This window comes from Microtus pennsylvanicus, chromosome 9, assembly GCF_037038515.1.
Source record: "Microtus pennsylvanicus isolate mMicPen1 chromosome 9, mMicPen1.hap1, whole genome shotgun sequence".
Lineage (NCBI taxonomy): Eukaryota > Metazoa > Chordata > Mammalia > Rodentia > Cricetidae > Microtus > Microtus pennsylvanicus.
The window spans coordinates 46,675,561-46,700,518 of NC_134587.1; the positions used below are offsets into that span (position 1 = coordinate 46,675,561).

Sequence of the window (24,958 nt, forward strand, 5' to 3'; positions counted from 1 at the left end):
ACGACATTTCCTTTTTTGCTAACCCTAGGAATTCTGGGTAGTGTAGTCCTCCGTCTCACTCCAGTCCTGGGTGGGGGGTGCTCCTACTGCCCTTTGACTTCGGATGTCAGGGGGGTTTCCAGTTCAGAAGACCTAGGGCACTGCCCTGGAAATCCTGTCTGCCTGCGTTGGCGGTTGGGTGGAGACTGTGGAAGCTTTGGGGGCCCCAAGGTTTGATGGGTGGGAGAATTTAGTTCCCCAGTGTTGGTCCTTTGCGTCTGTAGAATGGTCAGACTGTAGTTGTCCCCAAGTGTGTGAGAAGTTTTCATTCATCAGACACTCTGAGTGGGAAGGCTCTTTATGTACATCTCACAGAGAAGGAAAAAAAATCCAGAATGGGAAGACTGAAAAGATTGGCCTACCACCCCAACCTGGCAGGGCTCCCTGCCGAGACCCTCAGGTGGTCTCAGAGATAAGGTTCAAAAGGAGTTTATCCCCAGGACTGCAGTGGGACAGCAAGAACCCAAGTAGCCTCAGGCCTTAGCTCCACCCCTACCCTGCAGTTACCTTCTAGATAAAGGAGAGTTTGTGACATCAGAAAACCTGGCAACGACACCAAAGGCACGCCCCACCGCTGCTGCCACAGCCTCTTAAGCCTGACTTTCAAGACTGTCCATAACAGACACAGGCTGGGTGCTTGTAGTTAGTCCCAAGGCTAGAGTCTGCTGAGCAGATGACAGGGGCATTTCTGAAACTTTGGGAGGGTCTCTCTGGGGAATCCATCTCACTCCTGCTCAGCCACCGCAGGAAATGGCCAGTTAGGGTGGCTACTGCCTGTTCCCAGCCACACTCTCATAGCACCATTGCTGCTGTCCTGTGTTCCCAGCTAGTGGAGTGATGTCCTTTTCCCATCCAACTTTTAGGGACCTGGTATACCCCAGTCCTGCCTGATGTAAAACCGTAGAAGCATGTGGTCTCCTAAGGGCCTCGTGTAAAATTTGCAGTCTTTCCTGGTCTATGAAACCACAGTGGCCTCCCCAGATTCCGCACTACAGTCTGTTCTTCTGGGAGCCCCTACAGCCTGCAACACCTCATGCCATTAGAGAACTACTATGCTACGTCATTTGTACAGGAGGATGCCATGACATTTTGGGAGGCCCAACTCATTTTCCATCACCCCAAATGCCTGGAACCTATTAGGTCCCAGTTGCCACGGTGCTTCCATGAAAGCATAGATGCTCTCTCAAAAACAAGACACCACGTTCCAGACTGCTCTGGGCTCATGTGTGGAGCCTGTATTGCTTAGAGGAAAGAGGCCACAGGCTACATTGCCCAGCTGCACTGGGAAGACCCTGGAGGTGGTTTCCTGGGGGAGGGATTCCCCTGAAACACGCTGGCGGTACTTTTGAGCTCTACAGCACACAAGTATCACACACGTTCAGGTATTCCAGCCTGAGCACGTGATGGTGGAAGGGCACCACTGTGTGTCACACCCACACCGGCATCATCATCCAGGTTCACCTGGACCCTGGGAGATGGTAATAGGAAACCAGGAGACACTGAAATCTGGATCCTGGCCCCAATCGCACCACCCTCAACGCCCACATACTTGCCTACTAAGACTGGTTTCTCTGAGCTAAGATGGACTGGCCACCAGAGCAGGCCACAGGTCCTTGAATGTCCACAGATAAGGGTTTGTGTGGGGAAATAAAACCTCCCTTCACTTGTTCCCCCATCACATCGCCCCTGTGAAGAACTTCACTTTGACCTGCAGAGGGTCGGCCCAGGATTGGAAGTTGCCAGGCTTATAGTTAAGGGGTAGCTCCTGCAGGAGCAGCCAGGACTTGGCTCACTTAAAAATTCCCTGCCTCAGCTCCTGCTCTGCTTGCTTGCATACCCTTTGGCCCTCCTGCCTCCCCCACCTCCCCACACAGATGCCCTGGCCTATTTCCTGATCCGCCTACTTTGTGCACTCTTGGGCCCCCTGGTTCTTCCACCTCCCCACACAGCCCTTTTACTTGCATGGCTTTCTTGGGAGGTTTGTAAGTGTTGGGCACAAACCTATATCAGCTTCAGCTTATGTGGAAGGTCAGGATGTGGCCATGAGAGTATAGGATGCTGCAGTCTGTGGAGCAGAGAAAAAGTACCTCAGTTAGAGATGTGTTCTACACCAGTGTACTCACGCTGTCCCCATCCCCTCCCCTTTGCCATACGTAGGTCAGGGTTGCACAGCCCTGGTGCACTAGATTAGGGAGATCATGCAAACCCAAAGATATACAAGTGAGAGACAAAAAATAGCATGCAGCCCTGAACAAGCCCCCAGAGACCCAAGACATGGCCCAGTATAGCATCTCTCTGCTGAGTAAACTATGAGCCAGGGGCTTCTGCACGCACTGTCTTCACAGCCCTGGCAATGACCCCCAAAGCCAGGCCTTGTCATCCCACTACACAGATGAAACAGGTGCCTGGGGTTGGGGTGAGTGAGGTGGCAGTTGGACCCAGAAGCTGGGTGATTGCGATGGAATGGGCCCTCTCACCCGCAGTCCCGTGATCAGTGCAGCCATGCTCAGTGGCTACCACAGGTCATGACAAGGTTCACTGACTCTCAGGAACCACCTGCTTTTAGGGCTCCAGAAGATTCACCGAGAGCTCACTACTTCCAGGTCCTTGTATGTCCAGAAAGGCCATTTTAAAGGAAGTCCTCAAACTGTGGGGGGAAATGTGAAGCCCGGGGATTCTGTTGCCCTGGGAAGCAGGGTTCTTGCCCCAACTGTTTAGAATCAGACAGAAAGCCAATGGGGAGGCTTGGAATGACCACCAAGGTCAGGTAGGTGGGGCCACCATCCCCACAGGCTGGTCTGGTCACCTCTGGCTGGAGGGGTTAGCATCAAAAGGCAAGGAGTCAGACCTAGGTGAAGCTGGGTGGGCCTGCAAGTAGCAGACTGAACCTGGCCAGCTGAGGGAGGGCTGGTACCACAGGGAAGTCATCCAGAGACTCTCTGTGACTAAATCTCAAGTCTCCTAACCCCAGGGCAGTGATAACATCGCCCTCTACTGAGGGCAGTGGCCAGGCATAGGGCACGGCAGGGAAGCAGCAGTAAGTGCATAAAATCCATTGAGCCAGCACACCTTTAATCTCAGCCCTGGGAGACAGAGGCAGGTGGATCTCTGTGAGTTTGAGGCCAGTCTGATCTACAAAGTGAATTCCAGGACAGCCAGGACTGTTTCACAGAGAAACCCTGCCTTGAACAAAACAAACAAACAAACAAAACCACATTGTCTGGTCTCTTTGTGAACCTGGGGATTTAGACAATCAGCCAAATGCTCCGGACCACATTCTCCCAGGGCGCTGCTGGCTTGGGACCTCTCCACCAGCCTTTTGCCACTGTTCACTGAACACCTCCTCAAGCCTCCTCAGACGGTCAAAGCACTTACATCCCTGTGGGACAGAAGAATGATGAGGGATAACTCCAGGAATGATGAATGGAGGCATGAATTAGCATAAATAACGAATAGGTATGATTTGAAGCTTCTAGTGGTTACAATAATCAATCTCTATTAATCAGGAAGTCAGCTGTTTTGATGTGCAGTTCGGTATTGAACTGGGAGTGGAAGGGAAAATGTGTTCATCAGTTTGGAAGTGAGCTGTTGGGTGTGGAAACGTGCCCACACGTCTGTGCCTGTGTTTTAATGTGCAATGGTTTGTATGAGTCCTGGTAGTATGATGAGTGACAGTGTATGACAATGTGAGAACATGTGCCCATAGCAACTATGTAATGTGTGCCAGTGTTTGTTTTAGCTGTGTGTCTGAGCGTGTTTGTCTGTGGAAGAGTGTCGTGTGCATGCACCCATGTGAGCTGCTGTGGATGTAGCTGTGGGCGTGGTTGTGATGCAGGAGTGTGTATGAGAGAGTGAAAGAGTGCGTGTGTTTGCGTGGGGTGTGTCGCCTGTCAATGTGGGACTGGCTTTTGGGCGGAGGCTGAGCGGCATCACTGCTGGCTTGGTGCCAAGTGCGCTCCCATCCCCGCGCCCACTGGGTCCTCAAGGCTGATGCTTTCTTGTAGCTGCCGCCTTTCCCCGGGCCCCGGGATCGGGTCTCCGGCGGGCGCCCTCCTGTCCCTGCCCTGCGTTTACGGAGCGACGGCCTGGGGACCCACTTTGGCCCCAGCCCGGGAGCGGGGTGTCCGCTGTGCTGCGCCTCTAGGGGAAGACAGAGGGGGGCGACAGCAGGTTGGGCGCGGCCTCGGATCCGGTGCGGCACTGAGAGTTCTCCAAGGTGCTAAAATAAACCCAACGCGAAGGATCAGGTTTCCCGACCAAAATAACCCAGCAGCAGCCTTAGAAATGCGAACCGGGAAAATGATCCCGGGCGCGCGCCAGCGCTGGAGGCAGTGATGAAAGCTGCTTCCCGCGGTGTCGGGGGTGGGGGCCTCGCTGGCCAGAGCGCCACCTCTCCAGGCTCTTGCCCACCATCCGTTTCTCTTCTGGGGTCCTTGCTTCTGAGAGCAGCCTTCTGTTGGTCTTCGGTCTGTGATGGCCAGGTCTGCAATTTCTTAGAGCCAGGCTCTGAGCTGTCTTTCCGTCAGTGTTTCCTGGGTGCCTGATGTGTGCCAGAGCCTGTCTAGCGCATGTCAACAGGCAACAACTGCAGCACTTGGGGCTGTCACTTTGCTAGGAGAGCAGTAAGGAGTAAGTACACAACGACATAACAAAACAAACAAAAAAACTAAAGGCTGTCTGTCAGAGACAGGGAGAGGTTTGAATACCAGGTCACCCTAATGTCTGACTCATTTAATGGCCTGGGTAGAGTTCCTCTGCTTCTGAACTTCGATTTTCTCCTTGATCTAACTGAGTCAGAGTGTATGTCTGTGCAGGCTCAGACGGCTCAGGCAGGTGACATAGGGACCAGCAAATTCACTCATATATACAAGTGTTCAGTACATGCTTATGGTCAGCATGGCTTCACCCTAAACATCCAAGACAGCAAACTGTACCGGCTGCCAGAAACTCCTGCTCCTGAGAAAGAGTGGTACGGTAATGGTCAGAGATGGGGTTGTGTCCCCTCCAAAATGGAAAAACCCCATAGCACAAGGAAGTGCCTTAAGCTGGAAGGTAAACAACTCAAAACAGCTTCAGGAAGTCCCTGAAACTGACCAGGTTCACTAGGCCCCTCCCTGCCAGAGTGAGCAATAAAGCAGAAAAAAAAAATTCTGAGCCCAGAGCAGCTGCCTGCAAGAAGAAACCAGCTGAGCTGTCTGGAATCCAGAGTTATTTGGAAAGGACTCTCTCCAACCTCCTGAGAGCCTCCAGGCTGCGCAGTGTGCTCCAAGTTCCCAGCTTTGTGAGTTGTCACTCCTGCTGGGGTGGGTCTTGGTGATGCAGCTGTCTTTGAGTCACTTCTGCCCCTGTAAGTTACCCCCCCCATCCATATTCCTGGAAGTAATCCCAATAAAACTCATGGTTCACTAAGTTGGACTTTGGCGGTATCCGTACGTTGATCTGTGGTGGGCTCCCTGTCTAGGATGGTAGATGTGTGTGTTGTGTCTCCCCAGGAAAAGCTTTGTTACATACACAACAACCGAGCCCTGGGTCCGACGCACTTAGCTTCAACTCTCCACAGTCCATGGTGCATGCAGCATGGCTCAGGGCTATGCCAGGGAGGCAGGAACTCGGGGGAGCCAGGTCGTCTGTGGCACATTCCCCTTTGTACTCCCTGTGGATCCTTGCACACAGTAGGACTCAGGAAGTGAGATGTGAGACCACACAGGCAGGGGACAGAGATACTGTAGGGTACATGTGGCCAGAAACACATCTCTGTCACCAAGAGTGTGTGAGACCAGCAGCTTAAGTCTCAGCTCTGGCCCTGGTAACTGTGGCCTCAACATGATGTCACCACTCAGAACGCTTTGTCCTTTAAAGTGGAAAGAGGGTGCTGTCCTCTTGCTTCCTGTGTTCAGACACAGCAGCAGCTCACGGTAGCCCAACAAACCACAGCATCTTGTTTGGCTTGTGCTTGTTTACATCCTGTTCCTGAATGCAGGGACGTGTGTGTGAGTATGCTCACCCACAGTAGTTCCTGAACACAGGGAAGTGTTTGCGAGTATGCTCACCCACAGTAGTTCCTGAACACAGGAACGTGTTGTAAGTATGTTCACCCCACAGTAGTTCTGGAACGCAGGGACGTGTGTGCGAGTATGCTCACTCCACAGTAGTTTTGAAGACAGTAGCTACAAAACAAAAGCAGGAATGATGGAGGGGCTCTTACGTAGGTGATGGCCTCTCTATGTGACAAAACGGCAGTTATTAAGAAATAATAGGAGGCTGAAGAGATGGCTCAGTGGTTAAAAGCTCTAACTGCTCTTCCAGAGGACCTGGGTTCATTTCCCAGCACCCACATGGCCACTCATGACTGTAACTCCTGTTCCAGGGGATCTAGCACCCTCTTCTGGTCTCTGCAGGCACCAGGTACACATGTGGTACAGAGACATGCATGCAGGCAAAACATCCATACATTAAAAAAAAAAGAAAAAGGACGAGATTGAAGGTCATGGAAACATGGTCAAATTTATTTTTAAGTAAAAAAGATAAGTCATATTCTAAAATGTAATCATATTTTAAATGTGTTTTTATATATGCAAATAGATACAATATACATGGATAGTATTTGCTTTTTACTTTCTGTTTATTAAAACAGAAATGTTGCAATAATTGGAAATGAAACAAGTATTCCACCTATGTTAATGTATTAGTTTTCGAGTGATAGGATTATAACTGTCATCTGTAATAATAATTAAGTTTATTGTAGCAAAAACTAACATTTTGCCAGTACATTAACCCTAGTACTCCAGAAGCAGAAGAAGGTGAATCCCTCTGAGTTTGAGGCCAGCCTGGCCTACAGAGAGAATTCTAGGACAGCCAGAATGACACAAAGAAACCCTGTCTCGAAAAATCAAATCAAATGAACTTCTGATGGCAAAAAGAATATTTATTGGTGATATTTTACTGTCTTTTAAGTACCTCATCATTTCAAGGATGTGTGCCCTGTCTCTGCAGCTAATCTGCGGGAGGAGATCAATGAAATCATTGTCTGAATAACTGAGGGAATGCCAAGACTGTTGAGAAGTTGGACTGTGTCCTGTAGTGGGTGCTGGTGAAGGTTTATGAATTGAGACATGGTACTTGCTTCTCAGCCGTCTGTGAAAATAACCAGCGCTCTCCCAGCAGAAAGAGGAGTAGTGGGGTCCTGGTCACACGGGAAGACAGCATCACCTGTGCTGAGTGAGGTTTTTACAGGGTTCTGATGGGTAGGATGGTTTGCCTGTGGCCACCCAGTTGATGGTGGCTAAGCCACGGATTGAACCTAGGACTGTTGCTTTCCACGGTCTGTCTTAACCACTGACAGGCTAAACTGGACCCCGTGGCCTCCACAGAACTTACTGGCCACTCCAGCCAGAAGAAAACGCTGACACAGCCTTAGGCATTAATAGTCCTGGCTGTCTGGGCTCCTCAGCCCCTGATGAAGCCAGTCCAGGTCATGGCCCCACCCTGGAGGGTAAGGTGACTTTCCTGGCAGAGAATTGATCAAACATTTCCAGTCCCTGTGGACTGAAGAATATAAGCGGGAAGGCTTCAATGTCCCTATCCTGGAGACTGCTTAGGAGTCTGGGTCTTGCTTCTTTTCAGTTCTCGACTAGATGCCTTCACCTCTCTGAGACTCAACGTCCATATCTGTACAGTGGGGTCAGCATGACCGCTTCTTGGTTGAATGGCGTCAGTCAGTTGAAGTATACTTCCCAGTGTCCGCACATTTGGGCACTCCCCTTCAGGACATAGGGTCCCCCTGTGTAATGTACATTATATCGGGACATTTTCATATTGTTCCAGTTCCCTGAGGCTGGCTTTGGAAGTAGGGCCTCCCCACCCCATTTCAAACCTAAGTATGTTTGTTCCAAAGTTCCCTCCAAGACTCCTTGTCTGGGGATGGGTGGCCCTCAGACCCTGAGACAGGAAAGGAAGAAAACAGATAGGCTTCCACCCATCGCTAATCCCCTGCTTTTGGAGGCAGAGGCAAATGGATTTCTGTGAGTTCAAGACCAGCATGGTCTGCATAGTGAGACTCTGTCTCAGATGGAAAATAAAAGCAGGTTCTTGAGCACAGCTGAAAGGTGAAAGGTTACCAACAGATGTTACTACTATTTACCCAGAGATGTCAAAGTGTCTGCAATTGGAAAGACATCACCCACGGAGAGAGAACTCAGCGGGAACTCCAGCTGCCTCAGCTTCCAGGGTGGTTCCTGCTAGATGTTGTCAGTGCCCACTTTGATGATGGCATCTCTGTGTGTTTGTATTTGTTCTCTTACTTGGAAGCCTAGCCCAAGGGGTCACTCTTCTCTGTCCAGAACCCACTCTGTCAGGGACACCAGCTGACTGTCCCAAAGGTGGTGTCCCACTCAATTTCTGCGGGATGCTTTAAGTATTCAATATGATGATGTTTTGTCATCTGTTTGACTGCCTGTCATCCATCCATCCATCCTTCCTTCCTTACATCTATCCATCCTTCCATCCTTCCTTCCTTACATCTATCCATCCTTCCTTCCATCCATCCACCCATCTTTCCATCCACCCATCTTTCCATCCATCCTTCCTCCCATCCATCATCCTTCCATCCATCCTTCTATCCATCCTTTCTTCCACCCACCCACCCATCCACCCATCCATCCATCCATCCTTCCACCCACCCACCCATCCATCTTCCTATCTATCTCAGTCACTTTCCTGTTGCTGTGATAAAACGCCATGACCAAGGCGACTTACAGAAGAGTTTATTTGGGCTTATGGTTCCAGAGGGTGGAGCAAAGGCTTGTTGACGGCAGCAGCAGCAAGCTGAGGGCTCACATCTTGGACCACAAGCACAAAAAGAGAGTGAACTCAAAATGGCATGAGTCTTTAAACACATCCAATAAGGCCACTTAAGCCTCCTTAACAGTGTCTGATGTTTCAGGATCACCAAGTATTCAGATGTCTGAGGCTATGAGGGACACCTCCTTCAAACCATTATCCCTCTTTCTCTGTTATTTGCTATTTATTCTTTTTCTTTGACTTGCTTTATACTTAATAAACTCACTTATTCAAAACCAAACATATGTCCGTTATTGATCATTTTCCAGGCAAGAACAACTTGCCTGGAGTCCAAGATGAGAGAGCTCATGTCTTGTTGCCACACCCGAGAGGACATGTGTGGTGGCTCTCTCACCCCATGCTTGGCTTGAAATGAACATTCTAGAAGAGGAGGAATGGGTACCTAGTTTAGCCAAGCTGTATGTGACTGGATTTTGCAAGGAACCCCACACTAAAATTGGATACTTGCCTCATACCAGTCAAGAATGGGACAGAGTCAGGCCGTGTGCTGAGTCCTACTGAAGGAAGAGGAGACTTCACTCAATGTCACATGGAAACATCTTCTATTTGAGTGCCTTCCACAGTCCTACAAGGTGGGCACGATGATGCCTGTTACAGGAAGAAGTAACAAGGCTCAGAGGAGTGATGGGCTGAGCGAGATCTTGCCGCTGGTGTGAGATGGATCCCTGTGTTCCTGCCTCTAGAGCCTGGACTGGTCTGCTGAAATTAGAGCCAACAGGACCTGAATTGGTTCCTTGTCCTTGAAAGTTTCTCTGGTAGTTCTGGGCCTTTATGCATAGGCTGTGTTTCGGGCTGAACTTGGCAGGAGACAAACCATAATCCCAATGTGATGAGCCCAAGTGGCTACTTTTCACTGTTTAGCCAATCACACTGAGTATCTCCCATCAGCAGCCTAGGGCCAGGCCGCCTCAGAGGGCTGCGGGCATCAGTTTTAGCTACTACCAGGGGAGCTGCAGGAGGCCTCCCTCAAGCCCCATATGCTCATCAGGGCCTCTCTAGCTGCCCTCTGGGGTACCCTCTGGGATGCACCCCCTTCTCTCCTTTCCCATGTACCAACAACCGATGCTTCATCCTTCCTACAGGACAGTCTCTCCCCCTCAGCTTCTCACGTGTGTGCTTCCTTCATCAGCCAGCCCCTCCAGGCCTGGGTCCTGCAGGGCCTTCCTACAGTTGTGGTCATTTATGTCTCGTCTGATTAATCTGTAGGGAACCTTGATCTTCCTGATTGTTGGGGAAAGGCCAGCTTCACTCTGTAGTGTGCCCAACCCTAGCACAGAGCCTGGATCTCAGTGGCTATGTGTGGGTACTTAAGACCCTTGTAACAGTTCCAAGTACTAGAGGCAGCCTCTAAGAGGCAGATCTTTTCCCAATTAATTATCCATCTCTCTAATGGAAAGCCAGGCTCACAAACAGCCGTTTGACTGCACCGTGATTCTTTACAGTAAACTCAACCCCAGATTTTAAAAAAGGGAAGAGGAGCCGGGCGGTGGTAGCGCACGCCTTTAATCCCAGCACTCAGGAGGCAGAGGCAGGCGGATTTCTGTGAGTTCGAGACCAGCCTGGTCTACAAGAGCTAGTTCCAGGACAGGCTCCAAAACCACAGAGAAACCCTGTCTCAAAAAACAAAAAAACAAAAAAAAAAGGGAAGAGGAGGAGGAGAAGGAAGGAAGGAAGGGGGGGAGGAGGGAGAGAGGGAGGGAATGAAGGAAAGAAAGAGAGAGAGAGAAAGAGATAAAGGAAGGAAGGAAGGAAGGAAGGAAGGAAGGAAGGAAGGAAGGAAGGAAGGAAGGAAGGAAGGAAGAAAAGAAGATAATCGGACCTGGAAATTGAATGTTCTTTCTACGAGGGTAGTTGTGAGATCAAGAACTCCCTCCAGTCCCTGGAACTAGGTTTCCACCTCCCAGTCAGGGGAATAAATAGGAGGGCCTGGCTACTAAGGGTCTGGATTGGTCAAGGTTACAACTGAAAAAAGCAAGTTAATTTGGGTCCATCTCTTGCTAGGGCCAGAGTCCAGAGGGGAGGCCGCTGCTGAAGCCAAAAAATGGACTACATTTCCCAGAGTTCTTCAGAGCTCGAGAACCAGCCATTGGCAGATTTAAATAGCCCAGGCCCGAGGCAGCCAGGCCTCAGCTGTGGACTCATCCGCCTCTCGGGTGGCTCTATTGGCTCTGGCCCCGCAAGGGTGGGCTCCATTGGCTGCCCAGCTGGCACTGACGTCCCCTCGGAGCCGGGTGTCAGTCGGAGGTAAATAGCCATGTGCTATCCTCCTCTCTATATTTAACAGCTGCTACAGAGAAGGTGGCGGCTCTTGTCTTCTGGGAGAAGGCCCTTGGAACTGGGCTGAGACTGGCCTTCTCAGAGTGAGTGAGGTCACCATGCCAGCTTCCCAGAGCCGGGCCCGTGCCAGAGACCGCAACAATGTCCTCAACCGGGCTGAGTTCCTGTCCCTGAACCAGCCCCCCAAGGGAACCCAGGAGCCCAGAAGCTCAGGTAGGAAGGCCTCAGGGCCCTCGACACAGCCCCCACCCTCCAGCGACGGGGCCCGGGAGCGTCGCCAGTCTCAGCAGCTGCCGGAGGAGGACTGCATGCAGCTGAACCCTTCATTCAAGGGCATCGCCTTCAACTCCCTCCTGGCCATTGACATCTGCATGTCCAAGCGACTAGGGGTGTGTGCCGGCCGGGCTGCATCCTGGGCCAGTGCCCGCTCCATGGTCAAGCTCATTGGCATCACAGGCCATGGCATCCCTTGGATCGGGGGCACCATTCTCTGCCTGGTGAGAAGCAGCACCCTGGCAGGCCAGGAGGTGCTCATGAACCTGCTACTAGGTGAGTGTGCCTGCTGGCCACCTGTCACCTGGTCTCGCCAGGCCTTTGGGGAGGACGCAGCCCCACCCCTTCCAGGATCAGCAGGTTCCCTGAGAAACTAAGGAACTCATCTAATGAGGTTAGGCAGGAAGGGTGCCCCAGAAACAGACAAGCCTCTAGAGTGGTGAGGCAAGGGCCCCCTGCACACTGGGGGGCCTTGAGCATACAGAGTCTTGCATGCAACCCTGGGGGCCAGTTCCCTGCACCCTGCTGCTGCCCAGGCAGAGTACAAAGAAGCCAAAACTACGGGGTGAGATTGAGGGCTCTTCTGAGTGACCTAGAGGGATGTCACTGTCAAATCATTGTTCTGACCACTTACAGACAGTACTGGGCTGCCCCCCCCCCGGTTGTCCTCTCCTCCATGCTCAGTTCAGAGACCCTACAAATTGCCCAGAATTTTTCTAGAGTCTGAAGGTTCAAGGGACCCACCTAAGGTCCCCTACTTATACACGCTGATCTTCCTGGAGTACTAGCTTGCTCGTTCTCACGGATGTCTCTGGAGGAGGGAGTCTGATGGTCAGTTTCCTTTGCTAAAGTCTTGGCCTCTAACCCTCCAGGTTGGCACAGCCATGTGCCAGTTGCCTTGTGGTGGCCATGTGGAAAGCAAACCATCCCCTTTACCTGGAGGTGATACCCAACTCATCCTCCTGGCACTTCTGGGTCCCTAGGGTGCTCTGTGAGTCTTTGCTCCCACCCTCTGCATGAGGTCCAGGAAAAGGTGGCTCCTCTGATTCTGGAAGGAGTTTCAGTGAAAACCCGGCTGCCCCAGAAATGGACAAGCCTCTAATGTGGTAGAGCAAGGGCCCCCCAGCAAACTGGATGGGGGAGTGGCTTTGAACATGCAGGAGCCAGCATACACCTCTGGAGCCACTGCCCCTACATGGAATGTGGTCTCCAGCATCTTAGCCTAGTGGGAGAAAAACATGACAGATAACAAGGCGGGCAACTGGGGCTCAACAGATAGAGTGCTTGCCTAGTATGGACAAAGCCATGGGTCCCATGCTCAGGACACGTCAAACCCGCCATGGTGACATGTTTCCAAATCCTAGCACTCAGGATGAAGAGGCAAGAAGATCACAAGTTCAAAGCCATTCTTGGCTACATAGTTTGAGGCTAACCTAAGCTACATGAGACAGTGTCAAAACACCGACAACAATCTGGGCATGGTAGCACATGCTTTTAATCCCAAAACTTGGGATGCAGAAGTAGGTGAAGCTGAGTTCAAGGCCAGCCTGGTCTACAAAGCAAGTTCCAGGCTAACCAAAAAAAAAAAAAATAGCCAGGTGTGTTTGGCCCCCCACAGTTCAGAGCTCAGCTGCCAGGAGGGACCCTGGACAGCCATCCTCCACTGAGGAGCAGGCCTGTTACCCTTCTGATGCCCTCGGGTACTGTCACCCCTGGAGCCTAGGCCTTGATCAGGCTGGACTCTGTTTGCCTCCCCTCCCATTACTGTGGAAACAGTGTTGATAAAGTCGGTTCTCACCTCTAAATCTCAGTTTCCTGATCCGTGCCCTGGACAACAGGAAGGGAGCTGGGGAAGCACAATGCGTGGTGTCACCATTACTAGAACTGCAGGGTCTGGAGGCATCTGTCCAGCTCAGCCCTCACTCAGAGCACAGGGCATGTGGTCAGTGCCCAGGAAACCTCTGGGCTGAGGGTGAGGTCTCGTGCCTACAGCCAGGACCCCTAGGGGCAGATTGGACGTGGTAGAAAACAGGAGTGGGGCCTCAGAAGGTCCCACATGTTGATGGTCCTCCAACCTCCAGCCCTAGTCCAGAAGACCTAGTTGGAGCCGCTGAAGACTGTGGCCACAGGCAAGTGCCTTCACCTCTTGGAGCCTCAGTTCCCTCGTCTGTCAAATGGGTTGTTAGGGTGTTTGAAGGCAGTATCAGCATAAGGGCTTAGCATGTGCTAAGGCTAGGAGGCACTTAGGTGAGCATGGCTATCATCATGGTGGCATTGTCATTGTCACTAGGTCAGCCTCCCACAAGGTCACTGCGAGTGCAGTGACCCCCATCACCTTCATTGTCCCTCCCCTAAGCACCAGGCTGGATGACCCTACAGGGAGCCAGGTCATGGTCCCAGGTGGAAAGTGGCTTGTGCCTTCTTACATGGTCCAAATCTTTTTTTTTTAATGATTTGTTTATTTATTTATTTTTAGTTTTCAAGACAGCGTTTCTGTGTGCAGCCTTGACTGTCCTAGAACTTGCTCTGTAGACCCAGCTGGCCTCAAACTCACAGAGATCCACCTGCCTCTGCATCTGGAGTGCTGGGATTAAAGGTGTGCACCATCACTGCCAGCTGATTTTATTTATTTTTACTTTATGCGCATTGGTGATTTGCCTGCCTGTATGTCTGTGTGAGTGGGCTAGAGAGATGGATCTTCCAGAGGTTCTGAGTTCAATTCCCAGCAACGACATGGCGGCTCACAACCATCTGTACTGAGATCTGGTGCCCTCTTAAGGAAGAGACCTGGTCAGTCGTCCTCATCATCTTAGACCATGAAACCCAATATGGACAAGTTCAACAGAACCATTCATATGGGGCTGCCCATGCGTGCTTCAGCATTGCCAGGGCATAATTTTCATTTTTCAATTTCATGTCTGTGTGAGGGAGTCAGATCCCCTGGAACTGGAGTTAGAGACAGTTGTGAGGTCCCATATGGGTGCTGGGAATTGAACCCAGGTCCGCAGGAAGAGCAGCCAATGTTCTTAACTGCTGAGCCATCTCTCCAACCAAGTCCTTTAGTGACTTTCCTATGAACATGGCATGGTGTGTGCAGGCTGTCTTAGCCAGTGTTCTATTGCTGCGAAGAGACACTATGACCACAGCAGCTCTTATAAAAAGAGATTTAGTTGGGGTTTGCTTAAAGTTTCAGACATCTAGTCCATTGTCCTAGTGGTAAGACATAGCAGCACACAGGCAGGAAGAGTTCTCCATCCAGACATGCAGGCAGCAGAGAGACCCTGAGCCTGATTGGGCTTTTTAAACCTCAAAGCCCACCCCCAGTGATACACTTTCCCAACAAGGCCACAGCTCCCAACCCTTTCAAATAGTGCCACTCCCTCCTGAGTCAGCCCTCGCCCTTCCTCCCCATTCTTTAACACAGGATCTCTCCCAGCCTGAAGTGCACAAGTAGGCTAGACTGGCTGGCTAGTGAGCTCAGTGAGCCACCTGTCTCTGCCACCACGGTGCAGAGATTTCAGAGCCTCTGAATTTATGGCCTCCTGTTGGCATGCCAAGAACATTACTGACTGTGCCATCTCCTCACCCCCAAACTGATATTTAAACATCTATTTATTTGTTCGTTTGTTTGTTTGTTTAAGACAAGTTTCTCTGTGTAGCCCTGGCTATCCTGAAACTTACTATGTATGCCAGGCTGGCCTCGAACTCACAGAGATCCAGCTGCCTCTGCTTTTCAAGTGCTGGGATTAAAAGCGTGCTGACATTTAAAATTTCTATTACATTTATTTATTCAATCTGTGTGTGGAGATATTTTAGTGTGTTGTGAATGTACAGTTCAGTGTCTTAACTACATCTTCAGTGTTGTGAAATCATCACTATTGTCTGCCCACAGGACATATTGTCTGCCCCTGCTGAAGCTCTGCCGCCAGCCCCCCCACCCCGTGTCCCTCATCTCCCCTCTGTTACACAAAGCTCCTAATCCACCCCAACCCAGCCCTTGGTGGCAACTGGCTCTTTTCTGTCTGAATATAACCACAGAGACAGAGGCTTCCTATGCGTGGATTTATCTGGCATTTGTCTTTCTGTGACCAACTTACTTCACTTAGCTTGAAGCCTTCAGGGTTTGTCCTGAGTATCTAGCAGGGTTGTCTTTCTTTCAAGAACATTTTTAAACATTTTCTGGGGAGAGAATGAATGCCATGGTGCATTGTGTGGAGCCCAGTTGTGTGTGGTCAGAGGACAGCCTGTGGTAGCCTGTTCTTCCTTCCTGTCTCATGGTCCTGGGGATAGAACTCAGGTCATCAGGCTTGGTACCTTTACCCACTGAGCATCTCACCAGCCTGACTTCCCTCCTTTTCATGGCTGGATAATATTACACGGTGCAAATGGACCCCATTGTATTTGTCCAGGGATAAGAGGATCCACTTCCTGGTGCCTACGAACGCTGTTGCTGTGACAGGGACAGGGGTGCCAAGGGGGTGTGGGTGTTTGTAGGGGTGCATCTCAAGTCCCCACTCCTGGCTCTTTTGGCTGCTTAGAAGTAGATTGTTGGGTCACCTAGTGACTCTATTTAATGGTTTGGAAGAACCATTTTTCATGTTTTCCACGGTGAGTGTACATATCACTTTCTCCTGGCTCTGCACAAGCATTTCAGTCTCTCCACAGCCTCACCCAGTTATTTATTATTATTTTTATTATTATTATTTTACTTTGATTTTTTTTAGGTTAGCATACAAATGAGTTTTATCACAACGAATGCTTAGTTATTATTTGTTGGGTTGTTTTTATTCATTGGATTCATTTGAAACTTTTGAGATGGGATCTTTTGTTTTATTTTGTTTTTCAAGACAGAGTTTCTCTGTGTAGCTTTGGAGTCTGTCCTGGAACTTGCTCCCCGGTTGGCCTCAGACTCACAGAGATCCACCTGCCTCTGCCTCCTGAGTGCTGGGATTAAAGGCACACACCACCATCGTCCTGCGAGACAGGATCTTATGTAGCCGAGGGTGGCCTCAAACTCACTATGTAGCTGAAGCTGGCCTTGAGTCCTTGGACCTTCTGATCCCAAGTGCTAGGATTACAGTTCTGTGCCTCCATGACCCACCCTTGTTTGCTTTTTGAGACAGGATCACACACACACACACACACACACACACACACACACACACACACACTCAATAACCCAGGCTAGCCTCAAGCTAATCATCCTGTTTCCCCTCCCAAATGCTGGGATTACAGGTAGGAGTTCAACTCAGGGAACTAGTGATGTGTGTGCATGTTTTGTAGGTGTGCATGTACAGGTGTCTGCTGTGTGTAGAGGTCATAGGTCTCTCTGGTGTCATCCTCAACTGCCTGGTATCCTATTGTTTTGAATAGGCCCTTGATTTGGCTAGTCTGGCAGGCCAGTGAGCTCCCAGGATCCACCTGTCTCCAGCAACAGTGTTAGTCTGAGGGTGAGCAGGTGCTTGCTGGGCAGATGTCCCGGGGAAGTGCTTTGGGGCAAAGGCTATGGTGGCCTTAATGCCAGCTTCCAGTCCACAGAAGATAGGTCACAAAGAAAGTGGGCCTGTCCCTTAGTCCCTCCCAGTGGCACCACGCCTCTGGCCCTCTCCCTGCATACATCAGCACACAGCAAGCGTCCCCGTTGTGTTTGACTGGTGTGGCTCTGCTCTCACGAACCTGCAATTTTGTCTCGTCCCCTAGTCACTTTTGCCAAGAACAGAGGACAAAGCCTCTTCAGCCTTGAGCTTCCCACTCAGCCCTCAGCCCACTCTGTAAGGGATATGTCTGTCACCTCTCCTATCCTCTGCCCACCAGCTCTTGCTCTCAGGGACATGTGCCTTACTCCTGACTAAGGATACCTAGGCTGATCTCAGATCTTCAGTTTGATATGCTTCTACCTCTACAGGTGGGACACTGCGTGTATTATTTTAGGGGTACGATGCGACAGCCGGCTTCCTGGGGGTCTTCAGCCACCCAGTCCTGGTGTGGGTTCTGACAGGTGATAGAAAGGAATTCACTATACAGGGCAGAGCGGGTCTGCCCAGTGCATTTGCACAACCACTCAGCCGAGACGGTACCCTGGTGACATCCTGGAGCCGGCTTCTGTTACGGATTCCTGTGTTGAGAAAGCGTAGGCTCTGTGACAGTCCGTTGTGAAGAGCACTTGGTTCAGGAGAGTAGAAGACAGCCCAGGACCCACCCGATGGCAGCCTAGCATGGCACAGGGGTGGCAGGGACTCTCAGGAAATAGAGATAGTAACTGCGTGTGTACAGTCCTACACATATGCACACACTCCTCAAGACAGAGCAGGGAACTCTATTCCAGAGGCCAGGCCCATCCCAGTCTTCCTTCCTTCTCCCAACCTGTCCGCTTCATTTAGATGCTCCCCAGGGAGACCATGTCTTTTAGAATGTTGCTTTGATATTTTAAAAATAACTTTTGGCAAATGTGGTTACATATATATGTCATTAAAATGTCATTTGAACCTTTCTAAGCACGTAGTTCACTGGCATTAACATTACTGTGTAGCAACAGATGTCGCCAGCACATATCCCCAGAAGTTCACCCTTTTACAAAACTGGAAGTCCTAGCTTTCCACTGTACTCACCTGCAACCCCACAAGCCCCACTCCGCTTCTCTGTCTGTGAACTCAATTAATTGTTCCAGGTCCCTCGTGGCAGGAATTCTATGGTGTGTCCTATCCTGTAAAAGTAACTAGGGTGGGGGCAGGGTCTCATGGAGCCCAGGCTGGCCTTACACTCACTACTAACCAGGGATGACCTTGACCTCCTGACCCCCTGCCGGGCACCACCACACCCATCTTAAGCAGTGCTGCGGATTGAACCCAGGACTTCATGAGTGCTGGGCAAGCATCTGCTAATCTACATCCCCAGTCAAGAATAACTTAAAGACCCTGTCTACAGAATGCGCATTCATGGCCAAGAAATGAGTGCCGAGAGACAATTTAAAAATTTAAAACCTCCATCTCCACACATCCCACCCTTCCAGCTCTGGTCAGAGAAGCCCTGATAACAGGCAGGCCCGTACTTCACAGGCCTCTCTGTATCCAGACACAGGCTTGCATCACTCCTTTGATGGCATAACTGTAAATCCTGTCTTGTAGTTGGCCGTTTCCACTTAGCACAGCCGCCCCATCGCTCTCCCTGGGTAGCTATAAATACCCAGAGGCCTTGTCGTCTGCAGTGGCGCTGGGCGCTCATTGTCTAGACTCAGCCATGGTGTGTTGTCTCTGTCTGGCCTTGAAGGGCACTGGGTTGCTGCACAGCATTCAGGGTCCTGAGTTACACAGCAGTGGCCACCCTTAACCAGGAGCCAGATGCACACCGCTGATCACTTCTCAAGGAGGGAGCCCTAAAAAGCAGAAGTCTGGGACCCAGGTGGGTAGGCGGTAATACCACCTATTACCAGGTGGGTAATAGGTCCTATAATACAGACCTATTGCCGTTCACTTCCCGGAGGCTGTGGAGCCTTAGCTTCAGCTTCCCAGCACCAGGATGGAGTCAGAGGCAGGGGCACCTCCAGGCTAGAAGCACCAGGGACTTTAACCCGCAGACCTGTCCCTGTCATGTTAGGACATATCTCTGCTCCTTGCTGGCCAACAGCCTCATCCCCCACTCGCTCCTTCCTGTCTTCTTCCTAGCCTGCAGAGGGGTGAGCTGACTAAGGTGGTCTTCAAGGGAAAAACAGCCCAAACCTTAAAGGGGCCGCGTGAGATCCTCCCGTTACGTCTGGTCTACATAGCAGTGGACCTGGCTCTGCCTTGTCCAGAGTTTTCCAGTGCTCTACTTTCCTGGCCACCACAGGCTCAGAGGGATGCTGAGCTGGAGGAAGGAGGCAGGCCCTCATCACCCCTAAAGCCGGGAGGGAGGCCTTCAGGACAGCCAGGCTCAGGAACGCTCAGATACCAGCCCCTGCTTCCCTGTGGGAAAGGTGAACGCTGTGGCTCAGAGGGGGACACAGCACAGCTTCTCTCTGGGCCTCTGCTGGGGTCCTAGGTGCTGTTCATTAGGCTGCCTGAGGGGACTCTCAAGAGCGCTCCACGTTGCTCCCTATGGAATCAGCTAGGGCTGGGAACAGGGAGAGACTGGCTTGCAAAGTTCATGTAGTCTGTAAGTGGTAACTTTGAGTCTGGTCTCTCATCCTGGATCCTAAGTGCCCAGCCCCTGCCCTGCTGGGTGTCAGTAAGGCCCAAGGAGTAAGGTGACCCCCACCCCCACCCCGCAGCACAGCAAATCAAAGGCAGGCGGCTTTCATACTGAGCCTCCTCCCTACTGGGAGGCACTTTACCCCACCCGAGATGAGCGAGATGAGCGAGGTGTGGGTTAGCAAATCCAAGACAGGCAGAGTTCTCAGCGCAGAGGATGGCAATGTTTGCTTCTATTTCTGGCCTCAGATTATGCGACAGTCCCAACCACACCCAGGGCTGGCCACACTGGAGGAAGGGAGGGAAAGTTGTCTTGTCCTGTGCATTGAGAGGACAGCCCACAGCCACTTTGTCCTTAGCCCTCCACACCCAGACAGCTGCAGCCTACCAAGGCGCTTGTGCACAGGCCCCACCTCTCCAGTAACACTGCTCTCTGCAACCATTTGGTGACTGTCTGTCTGTCTGCCCCTGGGCCCTTAGGAGCTCTGCAGCCTGACAGACTGCCCCAGGCCTGGCACACACCTGTTCATCTCAAGAGCCAGACAGACCCAAGAACTTGGGTGTGGAAGCCAATAGCTGCTCCAACTTGTTTGCTATGTCTTGTGAGGCAAGGTCTCATTATGTAGCCCAGGTTGGACTTCAATTCATTATCCTCCTGTCTCAGTCTACCAAGTGCTGAGACAACAGGCATGTATTACTATCACTTTTTGGCCCTTCTTCTTCTTCTTCTTCTTCTTCTTCTTCTTCTTCTTCTTCTTCTTCTTCTTCTTCTTCTTCTTCTTCTTCTCTCTCTCTCTCTCTCTCTCTCTCTCTCTCTCTCTCTCTCTCTCTCTCTCTCACACACACACACACACACACACACGCTGGGGATGGAAGCCAGGTACCTGTGCAGGGTAAACCCATTCTCTGCCACTGTCCTTTCCCATGGCCGTGAACGTGTTGGCCGAGTCAGCCATTGACAAACACTGAGAGGTTTGAGAGAGCGGATCCTGGCCAGGCATTCTCCAGTAATGGTCACCATTCACCCAACCCTCTTGATGGGCCAGGCTTTTGAGGCTGGACCAAATGACACCTAGATACTGGGACTTCCCCACTTTGGCACTTCCTAAATCCCTTGCATGGGACCACCAGTCACCCTATCTGCGATCTACACCTCACAGGTAGGGGTAGCTAGGTGACATCCCGAGTCACACAGTCACAGTGGCTCTACCACACTGCTGGTCTGTCTGCAGCTATCACTAGAGAGGGACTTATATGTGCTGGGACCTCACTGGTATCTCATGAGGAGTGGAGGGGGAGACTCCCTGAGACTCAGCTCCTGACCTGGCCGTGTGACTGGGCCTTCTGACACAGCCCTGGCTCCAGAGCAGAAAGATGTGAGCTCCAGGTCTTCATTTTGGCCAGGAAGGGTTTATCTATGCCCCCCACCTGCAGCCTAGGAGCCACTGTGACTAGGCAGTGTAACTGGGCATAGTGCCATCATCCCATGGCCCAAAGAGGTAGAGTAACCCAGCACAACCACACAGTGGGATGGTAGCAGATTCAGGACAGAGGCAAAAGATTCCCCTAAACTTCTAAAATGGGAAAAGGGCCCAGCCTACAAGTCAAGTTTCCAGCCAGTGATTGAGCTAACATTTGGAGACTGCCGCTCTGTGTGGGGCCAGGTGACAGACCTATGGCAAGACAGGCTCAGCAAAGTTCTGAAGTGGCCACTACAGAGATGTGGAACAGAGCACACAGCCTGTGTCTACCCTGTCTGTGAGACCAGGATGAGCCCAGAGGCCTAAAGGAGACAATGGAGCCAAAGGCAGTAGGTTGGGAAAGAGCAGAACATTCCAGAAAGGAGAAATTGATGAGAATATTCCATACCCCACAACTTTGTAGTCTTCTGTGAGGTGGGGTAATATGTGTAGCCTGGCCGCTGTGGAGTGCAGTTTAGGGGTGCCTCACAATGCTACACACAAGAGCCAGGTGTGTGGTACATGCCTGTAATCCAAGCACCTGGCGGGGAAGCCAGGAGCTCTGTGAATTCAGGGCTAGCCTTGCCTCCTGGAAGCACAGCGCTGAGGCTGCACAAATGTCACCGTCTGTGTTCCGACAGTGCTGAGTATGTGTTCCGGAGTCAGATTTCAGCTTTACCACAGCTCTGCCCAGGGGACTGGGAGAGCTCCGCTAACTGTAAGAGGAATTCTGTTCGTAGCTCAGGCCCCGCATCTCAGCCCTGGAACCCTGCAGGTACCTGTAGCTGCCTGTGACACCCGGCACTAGTGGTGAGGTGGGGAGCAGATAAAGTGAAATAACAAAATGTCAGAGGGCAAAGAGGACAAAAAAAATTTTAAAAAGTAGAATATCAGCTGGGCAGTGGTGGCAAATGCCGTTAATCCCAGCACTCGGGAGGCAGAAGCAGGGGGATCTCTGTTAGTTAAAGAACACCCTAATCTACAAAGTGAGTTCCAGGACAACCAGGGCTGTTACACAGAGAGACCCTGTCTTGAAAAACAAAAACAAAACAAAAACTAAACAAACTAAAAAACAAAAAAACAGAGGGTGAGGAGGGACTGCAGAAATGGCTCAACAGATAAGAGCACCTGAGTTCAAATCCACAGCACCCACATAAAAAACTGGGCTTATCCATGTACACATGCCTATAGCCCCAGCATGCCATGCACACATGCCTATAGTCCCAGCATGCCATGCACACATGCCTATAGCCCCAGCATGCCATGCACACATGCCTATAGCCCCAGCATGCCATGCACACATGCCTATAGGCCTATAGTCCCAGCATGCCGTGCACACATGCCTATAGCCCCAGCATGCCATACACACATGCCTATAGCCCCAGCATGCCATGCACACATGCCTATAGCCCCAGCATGCCATGCACACATGCCTATAGCCCCAGCATGCCATGCACACATGCCTATAGCCCCAGCATGCCATGCACACATGCCTATAGCCCCAGCATGCCATGCACACATGCCTATAGCCCTAGCACTGTATAGGGCAAAGACAGGAAGACGTTAAGGCTTACTGACTCTCAGCCTGATTGCAGGCTCAGTGAGAGACTTTGCCTCAAAAACTAAGGTGGATAGCAACCGAAGAAAATATTCATCGTTAACTGCTGGCCTCTGTGTGCAAACGTGCACACACACACATACAAGGGGGGTAGGAAGGAAGAAAAAACACATCAAATGGTCAGGTGGTGAGAAAAAGGAAGCAAGGAGAGGGAACTGGGGCTAGAGCTTCTACAAACAGCCCCAGGGGTGGCTCCTCTGCGGAAGGAAGTGGATACCCAGAGAAGGGAAGTCCAGGTAACAGTAATGGCCAGTGCAAAGGCCCTGGGGTGGGAATGTTCCCTGAGGTCACTGAGGCCGACAGAAATGATCCTGGGGGGGGGATGAGGGTTGGAGCTTGGCCAGCCAGTGGTGCTGACACCCAGGCCCCTGTGTCCTGTCCACAGCCCTGCTCTTGGACATCATGACGGTGGCTGGGGTACAGAAACTCATCAAGCGCCGTGGCCCATATGAGACGAGCCCTGGACTGCTGGACTACCTCACTATGGACATCTATGCCTTCCCTGCTGGCCATGCTAGCCGTGCCGCCATGGTCTCCAAGTTCTTCCTGAGTCACCTGGTGCTGGCGGTGCCCCTGCGCGTGCTGCTGGTGCTCTGGGCCTTCTGCGTGGGCCTGTCGCGGGTGATGATCGGACGCCACCATATCACAGACGTCATCTCGGGCTTCATCATTGGCTACTTCCAGTTCCGCCTGGTGGAGCTCATGTGGCTGTCCTCCAACACCTGCCAGATGCTCATCTCTGCCTGGTGAACCTGCATCCACCACCCGCCCAGCTCTGGGCAGAGCTGGTCCCAGAGAGGTGGCTAGAAGTGTCTCACTGGGGATGGACTGACTCGACGTCCCCATCCTGGTTGGAGGCTGGCTTGTTAGTCCTGTGGACTTCCTGCCTCTGTCACTTGGACTCTGAGGCAACCAGGATGACTTCCATGGACTGTCATGCTCAGCCTCCAGTCTTTGTCTGAAGACAACAGACAAGAACCAAATGGCCATAGAAGGGGCAGAGCTTGTCCCCTCGTCACCGTGACAGCAGTCGTACTGTGCTGCCAGTGAAACAGCCTCAGCTCTGACCCAGCAGAGGTGCCAGTCCCTCAGTGGTCACAGCTCAGGGGGCCTGGGGGCCCCAGCCTGCAAGATCCTTCTCGGGGAAAGGCTCTTGTGGTCCAGTGCATTTGGGGAAGTACTACATGCTGCCCTCACAGTAGATGTTCACAAAACATAGATTCTTTGTAAAGGCACTGATGTGTCCTATACAAAAACGAGCTGTTCAGGTTGTGCTTAGCTCAGTGGTTCCTAAGTGCGTTTGACCATAGGAACCTTTTCTTCAGGAATAGCTTTTGACCCGCCGAGAACCTCGTGAGTTTGAGAAGCTGCTGCCCAGGAGCCAGAGGGCCTGGCCATGAGCTGGTCTCTCTCACAACACACAGCTCTGAAGCCTGAGGAAAGCAAGTGGCTTTGCCAAGGCCTGCAGAAGGCTCTTGCACAGTCTCTGGGCACTGGCACAGCTTCGGTCCCCAGGGGCCGGGCCCTGTGTGACCTAGTAGGTCGTTTCCAAGTCAGCCACTTATGGACTGCGCATTTCAGGTGACAATACAGTGATATGCAAAGGGCATTGTCCTGTGTGCTTTTTGATGTGTGGGACACAGTGGCATTCCCTGGTGGGAATGGTGGGTTTTCTCAGCCCAGACAGTGCCTGGTGCTACTGGTCAGGGAACAAAGAGGGCAAAGGTCCCCCAAAACAGGAAGCCTGACCTGCTCCTGGACTCTTCTAGTGCATAGTTTCTCCTGCAGGCCGCCTGGGGGCTTGGTCCACCAGGACTGCCCTTTTGCCTGAGGCAGGGTTGGGAAGCTCCTTTAGTGGTCCAGAAGTCTGAAGCCCCTACCTCCAGCATCAAGTCCTCCCAGGGCTCCTCCTTCAGCCCCAGAGGCTAGAATCCTGTCCCCTGGAAATGGACTGGTGACCTACTAGCTACCGTGAGGGAAGGTGGTGTGTCAGTCAGAGCAGGGTGCCAGGGTGAGGATCCCAGAATCCACACACAGGAGAGAATGTGAAAGTGAGTCAGGATGGAGGGGAGGAATATAAGGCAGGAGACACAGGCCCGCTTGGTGCTGGGGTGAGCCGGAGGCTCCATATTCCTGGAGCTAGCAGCGCGCAGTGCAGCATGCACACCCCTGAAGCATGGTGAGCAGTGCTCTCTTCACAGATGAGCGTGCCAGAGTCCCCAGTGGGCAGCACGGGGTGGGGGGGGGGAACCAGCTGCTTCTAAGCA

General features: G+C 51.7%; 1 protein-coding gene across 1 annotated transcript; it reads left to right on the plus strand.

Annotated features, from left to right (window-relative positions):
• The first annotated feature begins 11,010 nt into the window (after positions 1–11,010).
• Positions 11,011–24,295, plus strand: Plpp7 (phospholipid phosphatase 7 (inactive)). The gene is made up of 2 exons (XM_075985792.1): positions 11,011–11,724; positions 23,077–24,295. Exons 1-2 carry the CDS (start codon positions 11,274–11,276, stop codon positions 23,439–23,441), a joined length of 816 nt encoding a protein of 271 aa, XP_075841907.1. The 5' UTR covers positions 11,011–11,273; the 3' UTR covers positions 23,442–24,295.
• The last annotated feature ends 663 nt before the right edge of the window (positions 24,296–24,958 follow it).